Genomic DNA, 18,844 nt, shown 5'->3' with positions numbered 1-18,844 from the left:
GCATCAACATAGGTACATGAATACATGAAACGTAGTGTGGTGCTTGCAGATCTTTGTTTTAAGCCAGAGTTTTTCCTCATGGTTGATAAGATACCTGAACCTCTCACAGGTTGTATTGAGAGTGTGTGAAGTATTACTTCATTGTCTGAGCATCAGGCAGGTTTTTTTTACACTGCCTAAGGACACAGTGCTGGGAAGCTGGGGGCAGATGGAACAAAAGCTGATTTGACATCCATATCAACCAGGTGATTTTATTTCTTGCAAGAGGTCAGGGACATCATTCTGATTCTTGGAGTTGGAAGGAAGGTTACAGTAGACACATGAAGGTGCTTACAGTCAATACCTGAATAAGAGGTTACACTCAGACTTGAAATTGCAATACTTATGGCAGGAATAACAGATGTTCTAATTCTGTAAGGGATTCAGAGTTAGGTTTCAACAGCTTAGTAAGTGGTACTCAGGAAATTAAGATAAAGGTTACAATAACAGTTACTATTAAGGCTTACAATAATAGGTGACTTGCAGTTTGTTGTACCTCTCAACTGTCCCTGATTTTCAGGGATGTCCCTGATTTTGACTCAAATTTTAGCTCTGTCCCTCTTAATCCCTCAACACTGGTGCCTTTTTGACAAAAGGTGGTGAATTATGCTTCATAAATAATGAGATTAAGAGCTAAATACTTATTTTACTTCAGCAAATGTATATTAATTTGCATTTTCTAATTCAGCTATTGCCTCAAGTAAATAGAACTAATATTTTAAAAGTGTCCCTGATGTTTTCTGAATTTGATTCTGTTCAGATTTGCCCCCGATTGGTTGAGAGCTAGTCTCAGCTCAATAGCAGCAGCAAGGTTGAATGCAGAGTGAAGATGCTGATTCTGTAAAGGTGGATAATATGGGGAAATAATATTGCCGACAGTTGACTAATGGTTTCTGTCTGTGCAGAAATGCGGAACAGTACACCCCATAATGTGCAACTCACTGTACCCTGGAAAAATGTAGCATGGGGCAAAAGGCACTGTTATTTAAACATACAACACAAAATCTAAAAACAGCCAATCAATTTGAACTTTGTTTCCTGTGTCAGCCAATCACACAACCCACCAATCTGTTTTCTTTTGGGTTCCATATACTAGATCGAATTTTCACTAATTCGAAATAGTGCATGGAATGCTCACTGCAGCGAAAGTGCACTTGCGCTAAGTTCAGTACAACGAACGGGTGTTGTACTGAACTTCCATGCAGTACTCACGGACCTTAGGGTTAGGGCACGGGTCATAGTAAAGGCATAGCCCTATGAGCTATCCCCTTACCATGACCCGTGCCCTAACCCTAAGGTCTGTGATGGCTGCAGCACAGTGAAGGACATAGCAATGTCCTCCACTATAGGGCAATAGTCACGAACCTTAAGGCATGGGTTAGGTAAGGGAAAAGCTTTACTAACTATCCCCTTACCCTCACCCGTGCCCTAACCCTAAGGTCCGTGACTATCGCACCATAGTGGAGGACAGCTTGTTTTTTATGTCCTCCACCAGGCTGCAGTGTTCGGTGAAGTGCACTTACGCAAAAGTTCACTTTTGTTAAAGTGAACTTTCGCAGAAGTGAGGCTTCCTATTACAAGTTCGAAGTAGTGAAGTTTTGTTCTTGTAATAGGAATCCGTTTCACTCACAATGCAATCACATTAAGTGCAGGACTAGAGTTTCCCTCCCGCACAGCAAAGTAAAAAATTAGCCCAGCTCAGAAGTTAAATGTAAATTCCACTTCTCTGGATGTAGAAGGGATAAGTAGCAAGGTCATATTCAATAAAACTCAGATACAGCAGACTTGTTGTGCAGCTCAATGCTCCCAGCAAAATAAAACAGGGGTAAATAAGATACCGTTATTTAAACATACAAAAAAAATGTTAAAGAGAGCCACTTTGAACTTTGTTTCCTGGGTCAGCCAATCACCCAAAGCACCAGTTACTTTCTGTCAAAAAGCAGCAACAGTTAATTCAGACCTAGACTTTCTGCCCAGCATAACAGAGTAAAAAATATTTTGAATAAATTTATACTTCCCTGATTTGAGGAAGGTTCATCTGAAAGGTCATGATGAGTAAATCTAAGCCACATCAGGAGACTTGCTGTGCAGCACTGTGCTGACCAGCACAACCAAGCAGATGCATGCAGTGTTTTGCTTGGAGGTGGCAGATGCTGTGGTAGCTGTACATCCTGCATTCATGCTTAAGATGCCAAAGCAAGTAGTTCTTGCTCTCTCTCTTTCCAAAGGAGGAGATGATACGACCCGATTTCCTTGTCATGTTTACCCAGAATTGCCAATTTGGTGGCTGTCTCTGCTATTAGTCTCAGAGCTAAACTTGGACATTAGGAAAAGGAATTAAGTAATGAACTGACATTAAGTATTTTGTTTATGGCTAGTGGAACAATGTAAATACAGAATAAATGATGTGTGGCAGTAAGTTTGTATTTTAGTTCTTTCCACTAACCCTTTGCGACTATATTCAGGCCTGCTGCAGGTGCTTGTGAGCTAGCAGTTTGAGACACACCTGCTTGCTGTGGCACCTGCTCACTGTCACTTGCTCAGAAAAGCAAGTGCTCAAACTTCCACTAGCCTGATCGCCCACTTGTACAAAGCCGTTCCCCATATCCAACCTTATGCAACTATATATTCCTATCCTAACCTAAACTAAATGTTAAAACTCTTATGCAGTTCTCATCCCGAGTCCGTCCTCCCTTCCCCTAAACCTCTACTACCCATACCTAAACCTAAAGTCTCCAGTTGATCCATAAACTGGAAACTCCAACCCCCCCCCCAAAAAAAACCCTAAATTCTCCAGTAGCTTTCCAAGCCTAAAACTCCCCTCTGGCTCCCGAAACCTAAAGCCCCTTCCCAGTCTCTAAACTGAAAACTCCCTTCCTGCCTCCACAGCCTAAAATCCACCCCTAATTCCTGCCTCCACAGCCTAAAATCCACCCCTCACTGCCCCGTCTCCCTCCTACACCCTTTCCCATGGCTGCTTACACAAACCTATATTGTTTGAGGGTGAGCATCAGCATAGAGTTACAAGGTGCTTGAGTCCCTAACTTCGAGACAGTGGTCTTCAACAGCTTGGGCCTCGAGTGCCTGGAGTGCTCCCACTATATTATTTACTGTATTTCATATTACAGGTAGGTAGCATATTGATATGAATGGCTAAGAATAAAATCCTGTTTCTGTCTATACATCTAATATAGCTGAAAGAATAGACTAGGTCTGACGTATCATTTTAAAATATCAACTACATGGGAGACTGCTGATTTTTACTTAAGACAAATAAAAGGGATTTCATATGGGTGGTGTAATGAGGGAGATTATAGTCCTGACATTTATAGCTGTTGAAACATTTGTATTGCTAGTGGAGCCTTCCTTTAATACTAAATTATATTATATTACATCAGATATTGAGAGCAATTGTTTGCCAGTGTTTTCTCAAATCCTGCTTAAGCCTGATTCACAGTGGCGGCTGGTGACTTCAAATCAAGGGGGGCTGCAGGAGACAGCTGAATGGGTGGGGGTCAATGAATCAAGACAAATTTCAATGCATTGGCTGCAGCATGACAGCTTACTTAATATCTAGATGGAAACAAAAAGGGTGTGAGGCATGAAAAAATAAATTACTTTTTAAATACAGCAAGAGGTTCACCTGTTCGATTCTCGGCTAGAGTGCCTTCTGTGTGGAGTCTGCATGTCCTCCCCGCGGTCGAGTGGCCTCCGAAAGACATGCGTGAATGGGCATGCCTTCGCTGAAGGTTGGGCATCGGGCTGGCAACTCGGCACCATAAAAATCAACTGTCAATCATTAGTGGACCAGAGTTCCGCTGCAGCGACCTCTAACTGGGTAAAGCCGAAAAGACAAACAAACTGGAATGTCAGTCAAACTCAAGTATAAGAAAAACAAGCAGCACTCAAGTCTAACCACTTCTCCTTGCACTGCAGTTCTAATTATAATTTATATTCAGCTTCATTAAAGTACCAAATAACATGATGAAAGTAGCAATCTCTGTGATAGCCCCACTTGTAAAAATGTTTCTTATCCAAAAAAGACCTGCTGCCTGACAACAACTGTCTTGTTTCATGGGAAAACATGATCAAAGTGAAAAATAAAAGGCAAACAAGAAATAAGCTCAAGATACATTGCTTAAAGGATTATTGCACATGTTATGGACCACACATGATAGACTGGCATTCTGTTTAGTTTACAGCTAAAGCCTGCAATGATGACTGCAAGTCTCCAACAAATGTAATGAGCTTTTTAAAATAATGTAATCCTCTCCTTTATTACAAATGTCATATGCATTTCAATACCCAAGGCTTATACATTATCTAGTTATGCAAGTATTCTCTGCATGGTAACAGAAAGGCTTTCAATGTTGGCAGTTCTTTAACAGTATGCTTATTAAAACTTACATGCTTATTAAAACTTACTTGCATCTTACAATCTCAGACAAGCTTACCTGATGGTCATTAAAGCATTGCTACTTAAACATAGAGCAACAGGCACTTTCTGAATAATAAGCATAAATCAACAGTATAAAAATAGGACAGAAACCAGAACATTCTGCAAAATCAAGGACAGATGAAAAGCCACTGTAGTACTTGTGTCTACCTTGGATAGGGGGATACTCTGCACATTTACACTGCATAACTGCTCCTTGCCTTGCTTGGACACATCCAGAGTCACTACATGGGGGAGTGGGGTGCAATAAGTATGTCACAATTTGAAATGTCTCTGGCTGACTGCGATGGCCCTGACACATTCGTCATACCTCTCACCCTCAGAGCAAGAAACCTGGACAAAGCCATACATAGAAGTGGGACAAAGGCCCAAAAATAGGGACAATTTTTAAATATTGCTCTTATAAACTTCGATAATAGAATAGTAGGTCTTGCATTAGTATGAATTTTCTGAAGGGTATAAAATCTGAAACTCAAATGTCCATCATTATTTTCTAACTTCAGTCTTTAATGATTTGCCACTAATTTGCCAAAAAAAACTCACAATTTTATGAAAAATGGACAAAAAATGTGATGCAAAAATATAAAATAGCCACACAATACAGCTGGGAACCTGTCAAAGAAGGGATACTTTTTTAATATTAGCACTGCTAACTTAAGCAGCTGACAAAATAAAAGAATCTACATGCATTTCTGAAATAAAAGTAATCTATAACTCTGATTATTACAGTTATTTATTAATTGTAAACCCTCCACGTTTTATTCCAAAATTGCTATTTTGCGGAGGGATTATTAGGGGAAGAGCAACATTTTAAGCCAAAATCAGGGACAGTTGAGAGGTTTGGATATGCCTTATGCAACACATAGCCCTTCTAAACCCACACCACCAACACCCACATATAGCAACACTAAATCCACATATGCAGAGGCCCTTAACTGTAACCTGCCCAAGCAACAAAGACCTCTGAAGCTGAAACGCAAACAAACACCAATCAAAACCAGTGTCACATAGTTCAAAACACCTGTGTGCCACCCAGCAACAGCCCCTAAGGCAAGACAATGTGCCTAACACTTTAGTCATAGGTGACTCTATAGTCTGGCACGCTGATGTCCCTCTCACCAGGTTGAACAAGGAGAAAATTACAGTCAGCTGCCTGACGGGTGCCAGGATCCGCCACATAACACATGCGCTCAAGTCACTCCACAACAAGTACAACTATGACTCTGTCATTATCCATGTTGGAGTGAATGACTTGAGACGTACCTCCCTGGACTACATGAGGAGAGACATGGAAGAGCTCTCGGATCATGTGGCCCAGGCAGGTATGACCCTAGCCCTGAGTAGCATCCTGCCTTCGCCCAGAATGATACCACAATATAAGGACAAAATGACTGACTTCAACAATTGGCTAAGTTTCTGGTGTCATTCAAAGGGGATCCAGTATCTGTCTGCCTGGGATGACATGATTGACAGACCACGATGCTTTGCCAGAGATGGTCTGCACCTGTCGCCTCAGATTCAGGTTTCTGGCTAAGGCTCTTGCCACCCCTATAGTGCCTTTTTTAGGCAAAGTTCAAAGAACAAAACCACCACCGTAACAGGTACAAGCATGCAAAATCTGAAGGTAATGCTACTCGATGCTAAAAGTCTAAACCTCAAAATGCACTCTCGAGTCACTCCTAAAAATGGAGAACATCGATATCTGTGCAGTAACAGAGACCTGGTTCAAGGCTCCAGGGAGCACCCCTGCAATACCAGGCTACAACTCTTACCACACTTTTCGGCCACCAAAGCAGGACAGAAACACTAAAGGTGGAGGAGTGTCAATATTCACCAAGGATATTCACACCACCAGGCTAGTTGCCCAACACAATGAGTCTGAAATTCTCCAGGTGCAATTAACACTAGGTAAGACTGCAATCCAAATTGTAGGTTGCTACAGATCCCCCACCATACCCCAAGATTCTCAATACACCTTTCTAAACATACTGGAAAATATTAAGATAGAACCAAACACCCTAATACTGGGTGATTTTAACTACCCTGCCATTAACTGGGAAAGCTACTCATGTACCAACACATTTGCCCAATGGTGCTTGGAATTCATAAATTCCAACGCCCTGGATCAACTAATCCATAGTCCCACCAGGGGTCCAATATCCTAGACCTGGTCATTACCAACATGGGAAAATCGATGCTCCACACCTATGGTCACCCCCTCATTAGTCACGTCTGACCATAAGCTAATCACCCTTAACATCCACATCCCACCCCCACCACCCAGTAAGGAAACCTCCATAAAAAATTTCTCCAAAGCCAACTTCATGCTACTAAAGTCAGAAGTGACAAACTTCATGACACCCATGCAGACGGGAGCTGAAAGTTCAACTGCTGAATCCTACACCAAGGCACTGTATGAGCACATCCACTCATGCATAAATCGTGCCATCCCAAATAGAACCAAGATGCTCTCATCCAAAAAAAAGAAGCCAATCTGGTGGTCCCCTGTCATAAACAAACTTTACAACAAAAGGAAGAAACTGTTGCAGAAAAGAGGAAAATCCCAGGATGCAAAAAACTCCCTTACCAGCCTCAGTAAGAAGCTGAGATCCCTCAAAATCCTCCAAAGCTAGTTATGAAAATACAATTGCCAAAGATTCCAAAGACAACCACAAGGCATTCTATAACTATTTCAAGAATCTAAATGGCAATGCTCAGATCTGCTCTGAGCTAAAACAGAATGGCATTAAATATACTGATCCCAAGGATATTGCCAATATCCTGGCAGATCGATTCAGTGCCAACTTCACCCACCTCTCACCCCCTAAATGGCCCATCTCAATACCGGAAGATTGCCAAATTCCGGTAATAATGGCCACACAGGTAAAAAAACACTCTTTCCAAAGCTAAGAATGCAGCATCCATGGGACCAGATGACATCCTGGGCTGTGTACTACATGCACTACAATATGAACTGGCACCTCACCTAAGTGTCATGTTTAATCATAGCCTCACCTCAGGTTTCATGCCCACTGAGTGGTGCACAGCTACAGTTATCCCACTCCACAAGGGGGGATCCACCTTGGATCCTGGAAACTACCGTCCCATCAGTCTGACAAGCCTTATCTGCAAGGCCATGGAGCGTATTATCATAGAACTTATAAACAGACATTGGCAACCTTCAAACACTGGACCCCACCCAGTTTGGGTTTGTAAAGGGCCAATCTTGTCTCCTGAACTTAACTGACTTCTTCGAATCAGTCTCCAGAGCCATGGACAAGGGTAAGGTGGTCCACACAGCCTATCTAGACCTTGCCAAGGCCTTTGACACCATCCCCCACTCTGGAATCATAGATAAACTTACTAAGCTGGGCATTAATCCCTACGTCACCCAATGGGTTGCTAACTGTCTTACTGATAGAACCCACACTGTAAAAGTAGCCGACTCCAAATCCAGCTCCAGACAAGTGACAAGTGAAGTACCTCAGGGTTCAGTTCTGGGACCACTCTTGTTTGGCATCTACTTCTCTGAAGTACAGGCCAACAATAAGGGACTCTGGATAACAAAGTTTGCAGATGACTGCAAACTGGGAGCCATTATTGAATCCCCAAATGATGTGGATACTCTACAAAAGGGCCTTACAGAAACAGATGCTTGGTGCCAGAGCCATGGGCTCAAGCTCAATGCCAAGAAATGTATAGTTATCCCCTTTGGGAAAAAACATGTATCCGTGAATTACCATATAGGTGGCAGTACACTAAACACTGCAAGTTTGATAAGAGACTTAGGGACACAGGTGGACAGTGGTCTCACCTTCGATAACCACATCGCCAGAACAGTCAGGAAATCCTTCTATGTGGCACACCTTATCACCAAGGGCTTTTCATCCAGAGAGGTCATTGTCCCACTGTACTCATCCCTCATTAGACCCATTATAGAATACAATGCCCGGTTTGGCATGTACCTATGCCCCGTTTGGTATGTACCTCTCAAGACATCTGCAACAACTGAAAAGGCCACAGAAATACCTCACTAAAAGAATCACAGGCCTAAAGCAGATGCCCTATGCTGACCGCCTCAAAAAACTCCAGCTATACTCTGTCGCATATCGTCTACTCAGAGGCGATCTTTGCTTAACATACAAGGCCATGTCAAACCCAGAGCTGTTGGACATGCTACACTTAAAGAAATCCCAATCCCTCAGAGCCACACGCTCCAGGGATCTAAACCTTGTCATCACAATAAACAAAACATGCTGGAGGGATAGGTTCCTGACCCAGAGACTCCCCAGACATGTCAAGCAGAGTGCCTCTTTGGTCCTCTTCAAAAGGAACCTTGATGATTGGATGGGAGAAAGGAAATTCACCCCAGGGATCACGTCAGTCGCCCTGCTAGACAGGGGTCCAGAGAAGTAAATAGTGTGGGAAGAAATAGCCCTAGGCTTGTATAGGCCCTAGGGCCGATAGGTTCATAGGTTGGTACTAGTCTATGAACCTATAAAGCAATTTGCACGTACCTCTCAACCTGTTAATGCAGGAAATCTGGACAAGGCCAAATATATTGGGGGAACATATAAACAGTACTACAAATTGCTCTTTTATAAACAGACAGCTGATAGAATATAACGGGTCTTGCTTTAGCATGCATTTTTCTGAAGGTTATGAAGTCAAATTCAGTGTGTCATTATTTAGTGACTTAATTCCTAAATGATTTGCCAGAAAACCACAAATTTTATGAGGAACAAACCAAAAATAAGAAGCAAAAATCTATTAATTCTGTGAAAATCTGGACAGTTGAGATGTATAGTTTAGCCGGGGCTGTCTGAGTTTGCATTCTTTCCCCCTCACAAAATCATGGTCAAATGGAGCCTCCCCCCTGCAGCCATTCCAATGAACCATTACTTGGCTATTTCACCCCATTTACCATAAACACTAATGTGCATACTGCTTTACTTCTACGATGATTTGGACTTCATTTGAAAGTTTTATTTTGCATTTTACAGCACAAACACAAAGACATCTGCTAAACAAAGCAATGCAGTCTCACAATGAAAACAGACTTAGCATTAAAAGTTCTTTGCCCTTGAAACTCACATTCATTGAAACAGCATTGAAACCCACATTCAAAGAAAATACATTTTGCCAGTGGTAGATAAAGACTAACTTTGGGCTGTTTTCAAATCATAGGCCCCTTGCACACGAAACATGCATGTGCTCTTTGATACACCTTCCTGATTGTATTAAATTATATTCCTTGTACAATACAGTACAGTTGTTAGAGGGCATTTTAAATTTATTGTTTTGAACATTTTTCCAGTAAACAATGAAACAAAAATGCATGCACCAATAATGACAAAACTGCCAAATTCAGAACATTTCCATCATAAATGTCTACTCAAACTTCTACAATCCACCAGTATCAGTAAATATGCACAATCTCTGAAGTAAAAGTCATCTAAATAATTCCACATTAAAGAGATCTGTAACTAATGGAGGTTGCTGCTATCAAGCAACTTTATATTTCATTGTTTCATCTACAAATAAAGTGCCCGTTGCACTTGAGGAATAAATTGCCTATGTTCCATTAAAAAAAATTATAAGCTAGTAATATTGCAATAGGGAATGGATAGGAAACTGATAACAGGTTCATAGTTACTAGGTATCTTCGCCAAGGACTGCAGCATCCACCCCCTTTATAACACAGTACAGTATCAGTAATACATCTACCTACTGTGGGAGTAGAACCCACAGCCTTCTGCATCAAAAGCAAGCACCATACCTGTTGTGCTATTAACAATGCAAGCAAACTTAACATAAGGAGCACTAAACTTTTGTTCCCTGCAGCTCTCAGCTTCTTGTAAAATCTACTTAACACTCAGCTATATCTCTGAACTTTGCAGCACAAGAAATCTGGAAAGAGCCAAAATTTATTGGGGGGACAAAATCCAAAAAAAACAGAGACACATTTTAAACATTGCTTGTATAATGTTAGAAAGTTGCTAGAATAAAATGCTGTGTTACCATCATACATTTCACTGCCAAGTATTGAACCCAGGACCCTGTGCAAAACACTCAGTGCAATATACCATTATGCCAAATCATCTGTTTTGTGAAAGTGAGGAAGACTTAAAACTTAAATGGCTACCATTTAGTGAATTTGGTTCTCACCATAGCTGTCAACCTCTTAGCACAGACACCTAAACAAAGCCAATAATGGGGGAAAACAGCCCTCAAACATATTCAGCGAATTCAGTTCCATAGCCCTCAACCTCTTAGCAAAAAAAAACACACAGACAAAGTCAGTAATGGGGGAATACAGCCCCCAAATGTATTCAGTGAATTTAGTTCAAACCATAGCTCTTAACCTTAGCACAAAAAACCTGGACAAAGCCAATAATGGGGGAAATACAGTCCCAAAAATAGGGACAAATTTCAAATACCCGCGTTATAAACTTAGAAAATTGCTAGAATAAAAGGTTTTGTTACAGTGTACTTTCTGAAGAGTATGAAGTCTGAAATTCAAATGCCGGTTATTTTTATTTAACATTTGTTAACCAGGAAAGTCTGACTTGGAACAAAAGCTAATGCACCCCAGCCAAGAATCAAACCAGAGAACGTGCAGCTGTCAGGCAACAACACTACCAGTGCACCACTGCACTACTGACTGCATAAAATAACAAAAATACAGACACCACAGATTTTATGAGGAACAGAACAAATGAGGCAAAAATCTGCAATTTTTTTACAAATGGTGGTGGGTAGGGAATTCAGGCCCTTGCCACCTGCAACCAAAGTACAGGGCTCAAGCCTGAGGTATTCTCTACCCACCACCATGTGTTCTCTCTAGCCAGCAGTATAAAGCAATTGGGCATTACACTTACACACATACATACAAGACAGATTATGCAGATTTACCTTCGCCTACTACTATCAAGCAGGGGATATACAACTAAAACTATAGACCACATAATGTAACCCAAAAGAGTATTAACAGGTTAAACCCCTCCCACTACTTGTCACCTGTCCCACTTTGAGGCTACAACAGCTAAACCAATACACAAATGACTACAACAAGCTTGAATAACAAATGGGAACTGGATTTATGGCTCTCAAACAATGACAAAATAATTACCTTAGCAGAATTATGGCTAAAAATGGTAGTTGGATGTCAGACATGCAAAGAGATATTACATATACACTGTAGACAACTGTCCTGGGAAAAAAGAATAACGGATCATAACAGTAGAAAAGAAAGCCAACTCAATGCCACCCTAACTACCACAAATACTTCCTCTAACTCCAGTCCAAAGTGGACCCTAATACAGGCAATGCATGGGGATAAAACAAAGCCTTTCATAGCATCACTCTACATCTCACCACAAAATCAGACTAATGAAATAAACCATAAACCACCTGCTATCACATACCAAAAGGGGTTTAACAGTAATTGCAGGTGGCTTAAACCTTGACTGCAAAAGTTATTTAACATAGCAACATACCAGGGGAAATATTAATCAACCTAACACAACTGTTTCTGAGAAGGTAGTAGACCATATCTCAAGAGGTAAATGTACCCTCTTTGAAACTGGCATCACAAGGATTGCAGATAAATTATCTGCGCTAGTGATATTTCATTTCACAACCCAGCCACTGGGGATGCACAAGCCAGTGCATTTCTTTGTGCCGGTCCCAAGCCCGGATAAATGGGGAGGGTTGCGTCAGGAAGGGCATCCGGCATAAAACTTCTGCCAAAAATTACTGATGCGGAGAACTTTTCATAATTGCATACCGGATCGGTCGAGGCCCGGGTTAACGACCACCACCAGTACTGTTAGCCAACAGGGTGCTGGTGGAAATTGGGCTACTGTTGGCCGAAGAGGAGGGCGAAGGCATGCCCGAAGGCAGGAAGATAGGAGGAAGGTTAGGAGTGTAGCAGTGGGGGTAGGAACTTTGAATGTTGGCAGTATGACTGGTATAGGGAGAGAGCTAGCTGATATGATGGAGAGAAGGAAGGTTGATATATTGTGTGTGCAAGAGACCAGATGGAAGGGAAGTAAGGCCAGGTGTTTAGAAAACGGGTTCAAATTGTTTTATCATGGTGTGGCTGGCAGGAGAAATGGGGTAGGGGTTATACTAAAGGAACAATATGCCAAGAGCGTTTTAGACACGCTCCAGGGATCTAAACCTTGTCATCACAATAAACAAAACATGCTGGAGGGATAGGTTCCTGACCCAGAGACTCCCCAGACTCTGGAATAGATTGCCCATACATGTCAAGCAGAGTGCCTCTTTGGACCTCTTCAAGAGGAACCTTGACGATTGGATGGGAGAAAGGAAATACACCCCAGGGATCACGTCACTCGCCCTGCTAGACAGGGGTCCAGGAAAGTAAATAATGTGGGAAGAAATAGCCAATTGTTGGTTTGTAGTTGCTTGTAGGCTAGTAGGCTGCCTAGGGCTGACCAACCTATAGAAGAGAGAGTGTCTGACAAGAGTGATGTTTATGAAGCTCGAAATTGATGGTGTAATGATGAATGTTGTTAGTGCATATGCTCCACAAGTTGGGTGTGCGATGGACGAGAGAGAAATTTTGGAGTGAGTTGGATGAAGTTGTGGTGAGTGTACCCAAGGGTGAGAGACTAGTTATTGGAGCGGACTTTAATGGGCATGTTGAAGTGAACAGAGGGGATGCGGAAGTGATGGGCAGGTATGGTGTTAAGGAGAGGAATGCAGAAGGTCAGATGATTGTGGATTTTGCGAAAAGGATGGACATGGCTGTCGTGAATACATATTTTAAGAGGGAGGAGCATAGGGTGATGTACAAGAGTGGAGGAAGATGCTCACAGGTGGATTATATCCTATGTAGGAGGGCCAGTCTGAAGGAGATTGGAGACTGTAAAGTGGTGGCAGGGGAAAGTGTAGTTAAGCAGCATAGAATGGTGGTATGTAGAATGACTGTGATCAAGAAGAGGAGGAGGAGTGTGAAAGCAGTGCCAAGGATTAAATGGTGGAAGTTAAAGGGTGATTGTGAAGTGGAGTTTAGGGAAGAGTTAAGACAGGCACTGGGAGGCAGTGGAGAGTTACCGAATAGCTGGGTAACTACAGCAGAACTAGTAAGCTTGGTGTGACATCTGGACAGAGGAAGGAGGACAAGGAGACCTGGTGGTGGAATGAGGAAGTACAGGAGAGTATACAGAGGAAGAGGCTGGCGAAGAAGAAATGGGATTGTCAAAGAGATGAAGAAAGTAGACATGAGTATAAGGAGATGAGGCGCATGGCAAAAAGAGAGGTGGCGAAAGCTAAGGATAAGGCATATGGAGAGTTGTACGAGAGATTGGACACTAAAGAGAAAAGGACCTGTACCGATTGGCTAGACAGAGGGACAGAGCTGGGAAAGATGTGCAGCAAGTAAGGGTGATAAAGGATAGTGAGGGAAAGGTACTCAAGAGAGGAGAGTGTGTTGAGTAGATGGAAAGAGTATTTTGAGAGGCTGATGAATGAAGAGAATGAGAGAGAGAAGGTTGGATGATGTGGGGATAGTGAATCAGGAAGTGAAACAGATTAGCAAGGAGGAAGTAAGGGCAGCTATGAAGAGGATGAAGAATGGAAAGGCTGTTGGCCCAGATGACATACCAATGGAAGCATGGAGGTGCTTAGGAGAAATGGCAGTGGAATTTCTAACTAGATTGTTTAATGAAATTTTGGAAAGTCAGAGGATGCCTGAGGAGTGGAGAAAAAGTGTTTTGATACCTATCTTTAAGAATAAGGGTGATGTGCAGAGCTGCAGTAACTACAGAGGGATAAAACTGATTAGTCACAGCTTGAAGTTATGGGAAAGTAGTGGAAGCAAGGTTAAGAAGGGAGGTGATGATTAGTGATCAGCAGTATGGTTTCATGCCAGGAAAGAGTACTACAGATGCAATGTTTGCTCTGAGAGTGTTGTTGGAGAAATGCAGAGAAGGTCAGAAGGAGTTGCATTGTGTCTTTGTAGACTTGGAGAAAGCATACAACAGGGTGCCTAGAGAAGAGTTGTGGTATTGTATGAGGAAGTCGGGAGTGGCAGAAGTATGTAAGAGTGGTACAGGATATGTACGAGGGTAGTGTGACAGTGGTGAGGACTGCAGTGGGAGTGACAGATCCGTTTAAGGTGGAGGTGGGATTACATCAAGGATTAGCTCAGAGTCCTTTCTTATTTGCAGTGGTGATGGACAGGTTGACAGATGAGATCAGACAGGAGTCCCCGTGGACTATGATGTTTGCAGATGACATTGTGATCTGTAGTGAGAGTAGGAATCAGGTTGAGGAGACTCTGGAGAGGTGGAGATATGCTCTAGAGAGCAGAGGAATGAAGGTCAGCAGGGCTAAGACAGAATATATGTGTGTAAATAAGAGGGATAAGTACTTGGGATCAACAGTTCAGAGTTATGGTGAATGTGGAAGAGAGGTGAAGAAGAGAGTACAGGCAGGGTGGAATGGGTGGAGAAGAGTGTCAGGAGTGATTTGTGACAGACTGGTACCAGTAAGAGTGAAAGGGAAGGTCTACAAGAGGGTAGTGAGACCAGCTATGTTATATGGGTTGGAGACAGTGGCATTGACAAAAAGGCAGGAGTCAGAGCTGGATGTGGCAGAGTTAAAGATGTTAAGATTTGCACTCGGTGTGACTAGGATGGATAGGATTAGGAATCAGTATATTAGAGGGTCAAGCTCATGTTGGACAGTTTGGAGACTAAGCAAGAGAGATGAGATTGCGTTGGTTTGGACATGTGCTGAGGAGGGATGATGGGTATATTGGGAAAAAGATGCTAAGGATGGAGCTGCCAGGTAAGAGGAATAGAGGAAGGCCTAAGATAAGGTTTATGGATGTGGTGAGAGAGGACATGCAGGCGGTTGGTGTGACAGAGCAAGATGCAGAGGATAGGAAGAAATGGAAAGAGATGATCCGCTGTGGCGACCCCTAACAGGAAAAGCCGAAAGAGAATGATGATGAGTGATATTTCATTTCATACTAAGCAATCACTGCTGAATCATCTCTAGAGAGAAAAAAAGGTAAGCATCCAGGATCATTACAATATACACCATAACTAAGGCAAGCAAAACCATAAAAGCTACAACTTATAAACTGGGAACAAGTTTACAAATATTAGAATCTTACAACTGCACTATCCAACTTCTACATAATATTAACTCTAATTAAAAAAATATATAGATACACACACTTACCCGGGACCAGGGCCTTCATTGTGCTGTATAGCTCCATATTTCCACTTGATATGCTTCTAGGGCCTTCTGTTAGCTCCTGTGGATGTCACCGATCCCATGGTGACATCCTTGCTTCCTGCGAGAGCAGGCCAGCCTGTGGATGTTGCAGTCCATTCCCTTTCCAGTCTATGCAGTTGTACCTAACTGCACAGACTTCTGGGATGCTATTGACTGCTGTGTTTGCAATCCGGACTGCTGCTGAATCAGTCGGGAGCTCTGCGCATGCTCCAGACTGGTTCAGCGGCAGTCCAGATGTCGGAAATGCCGCGAGTGCGCATGCGTGAAAGTCTGTGATTTTTACCCTTTTTTTAAAATGTTTTTTCTTCTTTCTTCTACAGCTGGGGTCTTTCTTTGTTTTACAGCTGGGAGGGCTGCAGTCATGCAGTCCAATAGCACGGGCTGCCCCTGCTGATTCAGCAATACAGAAATTAGGGCTGTGTAATGAAGCATTATGGTGTTTAGTTTAGGACTCTGATTAATGTATTTGTAATTTAATGCTTTTGGTTTCTGTTTTTTTTTAGATTTACCTTTGATTAATGCAGTTAAGTACATGCTCAAGGAATATTGCAATCATTGCTACATGGCACAAGTCACAGTCAGTAAGACTTTATTACAGGACATTGGTTAACACATTACAAGCAAAAAAATTACTATTAAACATTATAATAATATTTGTATCTATCAAGTAAAGTTTCAGACTTGCGTATTACAGCTTTCTAAACATTACTACTTCCCATAGTTTAATCTTATTTTCTCATAGCCATGGAATTGTTATGGCTAGGCTTGTATAGGCCCTAGGGCCGATAGCCTAGTACCAACCTATGAACCTATAATTCTTCTATTAATAACCTCTCCACTGGGTTAAAAGGGATATGTTGTTCTACTAACATTCAGGATTTTATGATTTAACAAAAATGCAAGCATTTATAAGTTATTTGCAAGTAATGTGCTATTGTTGTATATCAATTCAAATTTCCAAGAACAGCAAACTAATGGAGCACAGCTTCTTTCTAAATATGCCCAAGGACAAATGTATTGTATCAACTGTACTGTCACACACAGTACGCTACGTCTGCAATGTTAGTGCAAATTTTTGCCAGCATCACATTTGAAAAAATGTTCACAAAATATAATATAGCAAGTATTTATAATGTAAATGGTGTATTAATAAACAACTCTTATTAGTACATATTACTGGTATAGATATTCGACATATTTAGTTTTTGAATGCTTTGTTATTGGTGAGCACTGGGTACTTCTGATGTTTGAGTATTCATAACAGCATTACTGGTCTGCATTTTTGACAAACATTCATGTTGCATAGCGGAGGGGACTTAGAACACCAAAATAACCTGGATTCAGCTTGTTTGGTCCTATAAACAGATTTCTACTCAACAAAACTAGGGAAGTGAGCAGGCCATACTAAACTCCTTTAAGCAGCTTTTTGCTGTACAATAACTGCTGCCTTGAACACTGAAAATGAGAGTCTTGGCTGCTTGCCAAGCATTAAAACTGAAAGGCCGGTGTTTGGCATGGACTCCGCACAGGCCCTGCAACATGTCCTGTCTGACCTCAGCAATTAACACTCAAGTCAAAGTCAAATGGAAACTTTAAATTAATTTTCACTGCCACTACTGCATTTCAAACTTAGTGTCAAAGATTTGCTTACTGTTGCAAAGTGGGATAGTTTTGTAACTTTCAGTTTACTGCTTCCCTTTTAAAAACAAATTTAGTAAATAAAAGTATTTGCCAAGCAACATGCTACTCCCACCCCCTCAAAATAAAATGCTGAATCCCTAAAAAAGTTGTACTCTCCAAAAGGACAAGTAGAAACGGAAAGAGCATTTACATAGTGTGGTCATTTGCAAGTGTAAAATGGGTATCTGCTCCCAGTATGTCTATTAAACAATGTAGAAAGTTTCCTTTCTAGCCATAAGAGGAGGAAAAATATAGTTTCATGCAAAGTTTTGTTCAATAAAGTATTGTTGTGCTTAGCTTTACCGTTGCATAAAATTAGAAACACATCTGCTATTTTCTGGAGCTTAACAGCCCCACCTCCCAGCTCAAATTTATAGAACTTTATGGAACTTTTCCTTATGTGTGCTACTTACAGAAGCATTTTCTGTGTAACTGTATACAATTTTAAAACACTTTGCAAACAAGTTACAGAATGATTGCATAATGTGGCATTCAGGTTTTCGTATAAAGGTGGAGGTAAAAAAAAAAAAAAAAAGAAAGATTTTGCTCTATCTTCTCTGTAAACAGCTGTTGCTTTTGACCACTGAAAGTTATGCAAGAAAGCAAACAAGCACAAAGTATCGCAGCTGAAAATAAGCTGCAATGGAAAATGTACCAACCGTTACAGATGAAAATAAACCAGGGCTCTGCTGATTTCCCCTGCAGCCTGCCTTTTCTTCTGTGTGTCTGAGAACAGGGCCACACGTCACAGTCCTCCTGCTTAAACTTGCTGTCAGACTCTTACTGAGATAGGAAAAAATGTAACCAAGCATCATGGGAGAGCTGTACCATAATAAACTCAGATGTATACCATTCTTAAAGCTGCTTAGGAACCAGAATCTGGCTGAGTGAATGTATAAGATTCCTGGTCCGTTACTTTACTGTCTTGGTTCTGCAAGTTGGGGTATTAGTTATGAGAAAGGGAAAACAAAGGAGAAGAGGCCAGAATGGTTCCTTCTTTCTTTTTAGCTGGCCCCCAGCCAGCCCACCACATTAAGCTGTGTAAGAGTCTGGCCAGTGTTAACATAGGAACCCAATTGGAAAGCAAGGAATATGCTATACGTCTCCATGAGTAATTTAATATAATACAGTAATACAAAATGTAATGAGACAACAAAATGTCTTAGTGTGACTGCTGAATTTGTTGGAAATGGCTTTAGATTGTTTTATATTTCGCAGCACTACATGGAATCCAAGAATAGTATTAAGCTTTATGTAAAAAGTGCCAGTAGTAATTTGACAATAGCTTATCTGCACCATATTCATATGTGCAATTCCATATTTCAAGGTGGACATAACCACTTTTGTATCTCAACTTGCAGAGCTCATTAGCAAACTTGTATATCTGATCAT

General features: G+C 41.5%; 1 protein-coding gene across 1 annotated transcript in view; it reads right to left on the bottom strand.

Annotated features, from left to right (window-relative positions):
* The window catches only part of LOC122817136, an 84,070-nt gene extending 65,791 nt beyond the window's left edge, over positions 1–18,279 (bottom strand). The window contains exon 1 of the mRNA XM_044090331.1: positions 18,112–18,279. Within this exon, the coding sequence (XP_043946266.1) occupies positions 18,112–18,267 (156 nt within the window). The 5' untranslated portion in view covers positions 18,268–18,279. The remainder of the gene's footprint in view (positions 1–18,111) is intronic.
* Between the last annotated feature and the right edge of the window lie 565 nt (positions 18,280–18,844).

Source organism: Protopterus annectens, chromosome 12.part0 (genome assembly GCF_019279795.1).
Source record: "Protopterus annectens isolate FY-2018-M chromosome 12.part0, PAN1.0, whole genome shotgun sequence".
NCBI lineage: Eukaryota > Metazoa > Chordata > Ceratodontiformes > Protopteridae > Protopterus > Protopterus annectens.
The sequence above is the reverse complement of the archived record's forward strand: the minus strand, read 5'-3'. Positions and strand labels throughout refer to the sequence as shown.